The 11,644-nt window shown below is 27.2% G+C and overlaps 1 protein-coding gene across 1 annotated transcript; it reads left to right on the top strand.

The window, feature by feature from the left end:
- Positions 1-536: 536 nt before the first annotated feature.
- Positions 537-10,834, top strand: LOC112690218 (mitochondrial carrier protein Rim2-like; the record flags this gene model as incomplete). The annotated part of the gene is given in 5 exon segments (XM_025564180.1): positions 537-715; positions 8,028-8,152; positions 8,218-8,440; positions 8,887-9,166; positions 10,548-10,834. Coding segments are annotated over 4 exon segments (775 nt in total), but the record flags the coding sequence as incomplete, so codon positions are not given.
- Positions 10,835-11,644: the final 810 nt, after the last annotated feature.

The following is an 11,644-nucleotide window of genomic DNA, read 5'->3' as shown; positions in this document are numbered from 1 at the left end:
AATATCATTAAACACTATCTATTGAATAATTATATTTTAAGTATCTACTTGTAATTGAGACTTGAACAATTTGCACAAGATTATTCTACATTATAATATATAATAGTCAATGAATTTAAGGTGTATTATTATAATAGTATCATTATTCATTAATATTATTATGCATCTTTGATAAATATATTGAATTAAACTATTACTTATGTTCAAGTGCTTTAAATTATTAAATATTTACTGAGGTGTATTTATCAAATAAAAAGTAGTATTATTATTATATAGTCCTATTACTTTGTATTAAAGATAGTATTAATACATGAATTTAAATTTTTTTGGTTTAATTTTTATTTATGAAGTTAAAAAATACGTACGTAATAAAAATGAAACCCTTGTCCTGCCCTTACATTTGTTATTAATCTATTATTAGATTGGAAGTTACTGATTTTGCTAGTCATAAACAAACAACTATTTGCCATTCAAATACGTAAATTTCGTATTTTTTTCTTTACTTACCCAGTTGGCATTTTTTCTGTCTTTTTTAGGCACATAGTAAAAACCGAAGGCCCCAAGGCTCTGTTCAAAGGACTGGTGCCCAACATCGTGGGCGTCGCTCCGTCTAGAGCCATATACTTCGGTGCTTACGCACAGTCCAAAAAGTTTTTCAACACCGTACTTAACCCGGATACACCGGTTGTACACGTACTATCGGCGTCCTTTGCAGGTAAATTATTTTTTTTGTGTGTGAAAACCGGTGTTGGTGAGTTAGTTTAGTTACCCAATCCCTAAATTAAGTACGAGTTGCGGCCCGTGTTTATAAAACAGACGCACGAATTGCGGCCACATTTTATTTATCACTTCATATCAGCCTATCAGCGTTACCTAGAAGACACCACGAGGAGATTGGCTGAGTCGTCTCCCAAAAATTTGTTTTTTTTCATTATTTATTATTATATATGTAAAAATGGCAACATTTATGGTGATTTATGGTAATATGAATTTTTTAGATTATTGGTTGGGCAAAAACTTAAAACTTAATGATTTAATGAAATCAAACTGCTCTATTTCTTTTTGTGCTAGCTTTGTCATCTGTTGTCTTATAAATGCTTCTTTTTCATATATTTTCTTCATTTGTATTCCATTGCTTCTCCATTTGATAAACGTTTCTGATTGAATTTCTACTAACACATCAATAAAATTAAAAATGTTAGAATGACTAGAGTAGAACGATGAAGTTAGGTGCGAATGAAAACTTTCACAGCCGTTAGTGGTACGGTTATAGCTAGCAAAAAATTGTGACCAAATATTTGGGGGAAATATGGCGTCCGGGGATATATAGATTTCGAAAACCGTCTGTAAATTATACAACCCGACCATCTTTAGCGGGCAGTGTTGCTAAAAAGTCATCCGTGAAACAATGAATGATGTTGTCAGAATACAAAAATGGTAAACCAAAAAAAATTTTTTAAATAATAGGTAACTTTTATCTGTATTTGTGTTATGAGTCCTTAACTTTGAAATTTGTAGCCTTCGTATGAAGCCTTCGTAAATGGCTTCGATTTTTCACTTGGTATTTACAAATTTTAAAAAAAAAAAGAAAAAAAAAAAAGAGTTCGAAAATGCAATATAAAATAAGTTATTTTAAGTTAAGTCACATGCTATCGACAACAATTTTCAGCTAAGAAATCATCTAATAACTTTAAAAGCAATGCAAAATAAATCAATTTCCGAGCTCCAAACAAAAAAAGAACAATAAATATTATTATTTTTTTTTTTTAATTATCGATATATCGATATTTTCTGCACCGATATATCAGCATAATATTTTTTGCCATCCCTATGTACTGAGTGGTGTACAGAACACTGTAATATTTTTCGTTTGAACTATCGACGTTATGGTACTTTAGATAAGATACTGCCGATACTGCCGGCACAAAATAAATAAATTTCTCGGGCTGAAATTCACCGGTTTCCAACACGTTAATGACATGTCGGGCCGCAACTCACTTATAGCCGTTAAAACGCATTCAAAGAAACAAATTATCAAATAAACTTGTTAGGTGTTAAAATATATATATATAAATCTTTTATATATTTACATTATACCATTTTAGAAATTAATTACAACTTACAAGTTCTTTTTTGTTTTAAACTACTTATAAAATCACACTAAGTATTAACTAACTTCAAACGTATTACAAAATATAGTTCAATTATTGAATCTATAGAAAATAAAAACAAAAAAGTGTTTCGTATAACATTAAAAATATTAATTTAGTATGTTATAATATTATCTACATATGTTTGCCCGAATAAATTCTTTAACAATTGGCAATGTTTTGGTTTTGTATCCTCATAATTTTTTTTCTTTAAAACTATTCATTATATTCAGTGTCTGAATTGGAAAAACCAAATACTTAAGCATAAAAAAAATTAGCGTTGCTTGAAATTATTAAACTTCTATGCTCCCTTGCCTTATATCCCACATTCCAATGAAAAAAGACTAAATGATATTTAAAAAGCTACAAACCCATTGGGCCCCTTCCCTTGAGACACGAGACTCAACTTGAACATAATATAGTATAATATAGTATAATTCTTTTTTAATAACTCCTATTCTGCAATTAATTTTAACCAACTTAAGCCGGAATGTATAAATTGACTATTTTACTAAAATATAATCTTAGTTACCGATATATTTAATAGTACATAAGTATAAGCTATTTAAAAAGATAATTATAATAATTAAACTATCAGGAAAACTTATGTATTTAAGTTTTGAGTATTAAATCTAGATCAATTTTCAATAATTATATAGCATTAACAATTTCTGAATAATTGATAAACAATAATTAATTCTATGAAAATACTAAATAAACTGTTGAACATATATCTTTTAAAAGTATTCAATTCAATAAAATATTCAGCTGAATATATAATTATCACTTTAATTTTACTATTTAAACATAATTTATTTATTTTCTGAAATGTTAGAGCTTAAAAAATGCCATTTGAATTTAGAATAATTTATACTTCGTTATGTTGTGAAATATTAATTTAGACTATATTATTTAGTGAACCTATAGGCTACAATAAATCAATAAATGTTTATAAATCCATACAATCGCTAAAAAATTCGTTCTTATGTGAACGTTACTCGATTAGAATTTAGAGATATCACTGAAACTAGTTAATCCAGTTTGTATATTTTTTTTATTGGTGCATTATATGGGACATAGTTGTTTTTAAAAATTAGTTCTTTGGATTTTCATTTTCCACAAAAACATACTGCCCATACTATACAGACCGGAAATAAACAGTACGCCAATAATTGTATAACGTTGTAATTTATTGAAAAAAAATAGTTTCATTATAACGCATTTTGTCGCATCTATATACGACAACAGTACAGATTACAATTAAATAATAATCTTGTGCCTCCACTTATGCGTGGAATTAAATAAATTCAACTATTGTTATTAATTAAATGTTTGCGTTTGTACAGATAGTGTAAAATAATTGCGTATAAGCAGACATTTTTCTATTAAACCGTGTGTACTGGTAAATACAAAAAAAAAAATCCATTTTATTGTTCGCTTTAAAACTTATTAACTACTAGTTTTTTTAAAAAAAAATGGAATTAATATTTTTAGGTGTGATTGGTAATTGAAGCCCCTGGAATTTTTTTTTTTTAGCATCTTAGCGCTCCGTGTAGAAAGGTTGAAGAACCGCTGCTTTATATAAGACGACAGTAGGAGGTAGACACTCTCCATTGTCGCTGGTCGGCCAAGTTTAATCGAAACAGTTTAACGGGTATGCCGTCGTAAGTAGAATGAATTCAATGGCGGTGACAAAATCATATGTTCAATGTTTTGTTGTTTATTTTCCAATGCGGCGACGGCGTTTGACCTCGTTCCTCATCGCCATCGGTGTGTTGTTGTTGTTGTCCGAATGTTGTGCACCGCGTGTGTGGCGTCGACGCGTGCGCGCGAGTGCTGGATCGTATGAATCCACCGAGACCAGCTGCGCTCTACCCTCGTCCGCTGCCGTAGTACAGTAACCGCGTCCTCGAACCGACGCCACCGCAGCCGATCGCACAACGTGGAGTGAATAGTGGGGAAGATACTGAGTGAGTTAGAAAGAGAGAGAGAAATAAGCAACCGTATTTCGGTAATAAACATTTTTTTTTCCGTATAATTCATGTGTACGTTGTGTTTATCACGTAGACCATTCGTAAATTCGGTCCGGACCAACCGTTGTGCAGCTGTTTAACGGTGTTGTTGTTTATTTTTTCTTCGTCCGGATCCTCGGATGTTTATCCAACTACCACCATATAGATTAATAATACGATATTATTTTTCTTGCATTGCATTTCTGCATTTACCTCTTGCCCTGATCACAGGACGATTTTTATTTATTATTAGCGCTGTTGTTGTTGTTGTTGTTGTTTTTACTGGGTTACACCGACACCCTCCGATCATGTTTTCGCGGTAAACGTGCATGACGATTGACGATAGTTGTATTATTGCGCGGATTATTTTCATACCGTATCCGTATGCGCGAACTCTTCGGGTTCGAGTGCGCAATCATCGCAGTCAAAATAACACGGTGCATACGCGATTTATGTCGCGATCGCGATGTGCCAAAACTAATCGTGTTGCAGTTGGCGTAGGAAATTGTTTTTTTTTTTTTTTAATGACGTATAGGATTAGACTTCTTCCGAACGTCTGTAAACTGTATCTTTATAGTTCACGCGATTTCGTTGTGTCTAATTATTCCTAAGAACATGTATTTTGATTACATTTTTGTTCTCGTGATTTCCGTTGGACTGATTTCATTAAATACTGCACAAATGTCAGTTACTTAATATTGTTTTTTTGCAATCTACACACGAAAATAAATTTTTCTTGGAATCCAAATTGAATGATTTGGTGTACTCTGCACGTTGTTAAAAACTTCGTTTTAAGATTTGAACCGCTTTAAAAATGTATAGTTACTATTGCTAACTGATCGAAAAAAACGGCAAATTATATTATTAATTCCCTATCTATGGTCTTATATAGTCATAAATACTTTGCTTTTATGACTATTTTCATAATAAAAAACTTAATACGTTTCGTCAAATCATAGAAAAGTGATTGTTATGATATTTGTGTAAATCACTATGGTAGAATATTTTTCATAATATTAAATTCAAGCATGTATCTTAGCTATTATTACTTTTGAGTATTTAAAACAGGATAAATTTACATATTCTTCAAAGTAATGGTTCGATGTATAAAACTAAAAATTCTTAATACTAACGGAATATTTTATACTTTTTTTTTTTTTAACGAATACATTTAATTATTATTTTCCTATAACTAATATACTAACATTTATATTCATGATAATATACTTGGTATGTCTCGTTGTACATGTCTTCAACTTCAAGGTCGTTTACCAAAATAAAACGCTTCGAAAAACAACTGAAGCGTCAGTGTTCATTATTTATTGAGAGTAATCTAACTTTAAGATTTGAGATATCTTAAAAGATTAACAGTATAAGTGTTTTATAATTATGTATGCTGTAATTAATATAGTGAACGCATATGTATTAAAAAAGTTATAAGTAATAATTGTAGTATTTATTCTAATATAAAAAATAAAAATAAAATAAATATTTTAAGCTTTATAAAATAATAACTCGAGTGATTTTACTATAGAATATTTATATAATATAGCCATTACTTTAAAAATACCACAATTCTTTTGCAGTTAATGTAATTTTAATATTTAGTGTATTAATATAGACACCCATTAAGTTTGGGTACCTATATAAAATTCCATTTTCTGATGATGTTAGACTATATCACTTCATTCATTAAAGCAGCGGTTCCCAACCTTTGGTAAGTGTATCAAATTATATGCGGAAAGCTTGTAGATGATAAGCAGAGAATTTTTTTTTTAAGAAATATTTTTATTATTATTACCATAATCGTTCGTTACAATTTTTTGGGTTGTTTGATATTAGCTGATTTTATAAATATCTACGACATAAGAAGAAAATTAACGTAGAAAACCTCCTAAGACTTAAAGTTACCATCATGGAACCCGCAACCCCTATTTTTCGTAAAAATTCATACTACACTTTTTTTTATGTACTATGATATGATTTATATCTGGTATAAATCTGAAAACTATTAATACATTATTTATTTTAATGTGGGATATACAATTTGAAATGTAATAGATATATTCAGTCCTCGTTAGCTGTCTTGCATAGACTAGGTTCCTGTAAAACTTTCATAGTATTTTTATTTATCAGTAGTAGGTACACACTTCTCGAATCAGTAGTGCACTTTTCAATTTTAGACTACACATTTTGTGTCAGTGTTAGCTGAAATAAAATAAGGGCTAGGAGTTTTTAGTGTAGATTTATACTGTATAGTCAGGGTCGGCGCAACAGCAGTGCAACCGATGCACCTGCACAGGGCCCCGCACAAATTTAGGGCCCCGCGGAAAACAAATCATTACTGAATAATTATTATAATTTAGAAAATATTACATTATCAATAAAAATATAATATTTTAAGCTACAGATCCTAGCGAAAAGTCAAGAAAAAAATCGTTCTAAAAATATAACCAATAATAAATAATATATTATATTACTTTATATATATAATTAAAAAATAAAGAGTATATATTAAATATTAATTGTTGTGTATTATTTTATTTCAACTATTTTGCACGGGGCCTCGCAATTTGTAGCGCCGGTCCTGTGTATAGTATTATATATATCTATATTTTGTATAGTAATAATCCTGTTATCGTGCTCAACCTTATTATAATTACATATTTGTATATTAAATTTGTTCTTTGAATTATGTATATTTATTTATTTATTTTAATTGGTATAGTTCATTGGAAACTAAAAATTTAATTTAATTTAATATCAATCAATGATAAACTATTATATATTATTAAATTTTGTATATGAAAAAATGTTACATTTTTGAACTATATATAGGGATTGTTTAAATATTTATTGTTTTTTTACAGTCTGAATATAGTAGGAATTCCGTAACTTTAAATTAACAGTTTTCATATGACCCCAAGATACTGGTACAACATTTTTTGATAAAACGATATTTTAAAAGTAATTGCGAAATGTAATTTTTTAATATAACAAGTTGTAAGGAAAGATTTAACACTTTTATTTTATATGGAATATAACTTTAACGTTTAATTTTATCTAAAATACAATTTATTTATTTTGATACGAAAAATTGAACTTATTAGATTAAAAATATGGACCTACCATAATTTTAATTCCAAGGTTTTATATTTTTTTTTATTATTGATGTATATTAAAATGTATATCGATACTTATCGCATTAACTGCGAACACTGCACATCTCATTAATAAATTGAATGAAGTATCTCAAATATGTTATATAATTATTCTAATTAAGTTAATGCTATAATTATTGAAAAAATTGTATACGTAATCTCACTAATATTTTGATAGTTATTTACTAGCATTTTGTTACGCGTAGAAATGTTTTAGTGTGTAACATAATATATGTAACTTTTATTGAATAGTCTAAATAATTGTTTTCATCTATAATAAAACAATTAAAATGTTCTTGAATATTTTAAAAATAGAAATCTAAGAATAAGTACTATTTTATTAAGAGTTCGTTTGACATAAATCATAAAAAATCTTATCAAGAAGTTTCATAATATGTGCTTCTATGCAAAATCGCGTATTTACGTGAAAACTTGAATTCGATACTCGATATTTGGTTTAAATCTTTTTAATACATATTAATGTCCATTAATTTTTTTTTATTGCCTTTATCCTAAGGACAATATGGTTTGTCAATTAAGTTATTTTTAAAGTATAATTATTAAATGTCCATTAATGATTCAGCACTTAAGTATAATTTATAATCATTCAGTTGAAACAATATATATTTTGTATTCACATTATTACTTAAAGTTATCACTATCAATATTAATTTAGGGCGTTTATAAATTTATTTATTTTTTAGGTTTTGCTTCGTGTTCAGCAACCAATCCTATTTGGCTAGTCAAGACTAGGCTACAGTTAGACTTGAACAAAAACGGGAAAAGACTCACCGCCGGTCAATGTATCAAAAGGATATATAGATCTGGGGTAAGTTTCCATAGTTTGTTTCGGTAAGTTTAAATATAATTAAATAATTTGTACTGTATACGTAGGGCATAAAAGGTTTCTACAAAGGTATTACAGCTTCGTACTTTGGAATATCTGAAACAGTAGTGCATTTTGTCATCTACGAAGCAATCAAAGCGAGACTGATAGCTGCCCGTGTTGGACTAAACGAATCGGAAGACAACACTAAATCATCCAAAGACTTTCTTGAGTTTATGATGGCTGGAGCCATTTCCAAAACTGTTGCTTCGTGCATCGCTTACCCTCACGGTAATAGAACAGTTACATTTTAGATACGTATATAGTTAAAAATACAATAAAATATGTATTTATTTTAATGACAATGATCATACGTATCGATCGTACAAGGCTGTCGATTGACACGCCTAAAAATTAAATGGATAGGTGGACATTTAAACACCTCTTTTTTAATGTATAAAATACTTACATAATTTAATACCTATGTCGTTTTAAATGTAAACAATAAAAATGAGGAATTTCCAAAAATCAACTAAATAACAGATGATAATTACATCCATATAAAAAATTATCGTGTACTTTTTTAATCATTGATGTAATTATTTATGAAAGTTCTATATTTTATGATAATTTTAATATTCTCTAAAAACACATTTATAAAAATAATTAAATAGTTCATGTTTGTGTGATATAAATAATAAATATGTAATAAAATTTTATTTTTCGTAAATTAACAGAAGTTGCTAGGACCAGACTCCGAGAAGAAGGAACCAAATATCGAAGTTTCTTCCAGACATTATTAACAGTTTACAGCGAGGAGGGTCCCAGGGGATTGTACCGTGGTCTAACCACACAACTAGTTAGACAGATACCTAACACAGCCATTATGATGGCAACATACGAGGCTGCTGTTTATTTGATGACTAAATATTATTGTCCTAATGAGGCTGTATTTTACGAAGACAGCGATGATCGATACGAGTGATATATATATATTGTCCATATTAATTTATTATGGTAAGTTTTAAATTTTCAGAAATAGTTATTTTGCTTTTAACTGATTGCTTTTCCATAAATTAATAATATATATCTTAATTATATTTTATCTAAAAAATTATCGCTTTTCCAATTTATGTCGCATCAATATTATATCAATAAATTTCATTAAGATCATATTTTTTCGATCCTGTTAAAAATAAAGAATTTTTATTTGTATGATCAATTAACCATTGATTATAGAATAAATAAATTGATAATATAAAATTAAATATATGGTATTATATTTTGAAAAAAAAAAATACGACTAATCGAATTCACTCACATTTTTGATAAAGTAAACTTAATTTTAATTTTTCGAATTTGATAATATTTTTATTCAAAAATATAAACATAATATATTTAACATATTATGTATTATAATTTTAATAAATAATAATACTCGTATATCATTATGGTGATTTCGTCTAACACCATAAATTAAATTAAATGGTTAATCAACGTTATACCTAATATTTTTTAAAATATTAAATCTGGATGAGTATACAATATAAAAAATGAAATGAATTTGTAATGTCATTAGATATTTTTCCCTATTTAATGATTTACTATTTTAATAATTCGTTATAATAAATAAAAGACTAGGTACATTATTTATTACATTTTATTTTGTTTTTTTCTTATGTTAGTACTATAAAAGAAAGTGACAAGTTATTGATTTAAATTAAAGTACTTATCTAAATTAATTTTTTAAAAACAATACTTATACATCAATTAGATTTATTTTTATTTGTATTCCATTTCATTGATATAATTATAATCATATGTAATGAATATTAACTTAATTTATTTGGAAAAAGATAAAAATTATTATAAATAACCGCGTTCAACCTCGTTCTTTTAATCAATATCTGACGTTAAGTTTGTTTTCAAGTTTCTCAAGTTAAAATATAATTTGACAAGGACATTTTATTCGGAAAACATACAGACATAAAAATCGATATCACTTGAGAAAAGATGGTTTTTACGAAAAAAGTTATTTTTCAAAATAAAACAATATAGTATACATAATAACAAACCTACATATTAAGTAATTCTCAATAATAATATTAAGAAGCTATGTTTTATATCAATTATCAGTATTTCATGCTTATAACTTTTAATGATAGTTATTTATTTAATCATATGACATTATAACCTTTGATTGGTTTGGTTCATTGCAAGAGAAGAAATTAAACAATTTTAAATGTCTTGAATAGATATCTATTAATAGGTGCTCTTCAATGACGTCCATTGCACGTCAAACCTTTGATAAAATTGTTTTCTATTTAGATAACCAACTATCCAAACGTTATTGGCCACACGTGATGTAATATTTTTACACGTTTATTTATTTTTTCAGGTATAGCTGATCTCAACGTATCGCGAACTGATTTTTAGTTATTTTGATGTAGTCATTTGTATGTAGACTACCCGAATATTTGCTCCATTTACTCTTGAAAAATCTGCGCACACAAACCATTGAAGAGTATGAGCCTCATATATTTAACATGTGATATTCCAACAGTTTTTTTTATTTCGTACATCAAATTTTCTCATCTCGCGTTCGTTTCCCTCCTCTTTTATGCCTTCCTATTAATTTTCTTTTTTATATTTACAATAACAGATTACTTATAATTTATTAGTTAAGTATTTGTGTTTTTCTTTTTTTTTATAATTTATAAGCTGTCTGTTAGACAATTCAACCAATATTATTATTATTATTATTATTATTATTATTATTATTATTATATATTGGCGTTAATTCTATTTATTATTATTAAAGTCGTTATTGTAATATCAAGTTGATATTAAACCCTCCGAATGTATCATTTACTGATAATCCTAAAGTTTACACATTCATATATTAATTACTATTTGCTATAAATTTTCATATTGTCTTAATATTTATTTATTATTATTTGTCTTACGCCACTATGTAATTTTTTCAATATTTTTCACTTTATGTACCATATAAGAATTTAAAAATGGTTTCAATAAAAAAATTGATACAGTAAACATCAGGATAAATCATACTACTTTGAAATAAAATAGTCGAGTAAAAAGTGTATTTTAGGGGCATCAAATGCAACATAATCTTTTTTATAGCATAAAATCTTATTAATGTTATCGAAAATAATATTGTTTTTATTATTGTATTTTGTTAATTTGACAATGTAATTTTTTTTATAAACATTTGCTTTTAGCATATTAAAATTGATAATAAAAAAATCATTAATGTGTTTTCACTTTTTTCAGTTACCTATATAACATTTTACAAAAACTTGTATCTTCAATATAAACTAGATTTAAATAATCTACATCCTGAAATTATTAATATAATGACTTAAAACTTGGATTATTGAACAATAACTGATTTTATCTTGAATAATTTATAAGAATCCTACTTGGTTACTACATTTTATTAAATTTTTGATAATATAATACATGAGAAAACTG

This window comes from Sipha flava, unplaced genomic scaffold, assembly GCF_003268045.1.
Source record: "Sipha flava isolate LNK unplaced genomic scaffold, YSA_version1 49545_pilon_pilon, whole genome shotgun sequence".
Taxonomy (NCBI): domain Eukaryota; kingdom Metazoa; phylum Arthropoda; class Insecta; order Hemiptera; family Aphididae; genus Sipha; species Sipha flava.
This window is presented reverse-complemented; position numbering and strand designations above follow the sequence as displayed.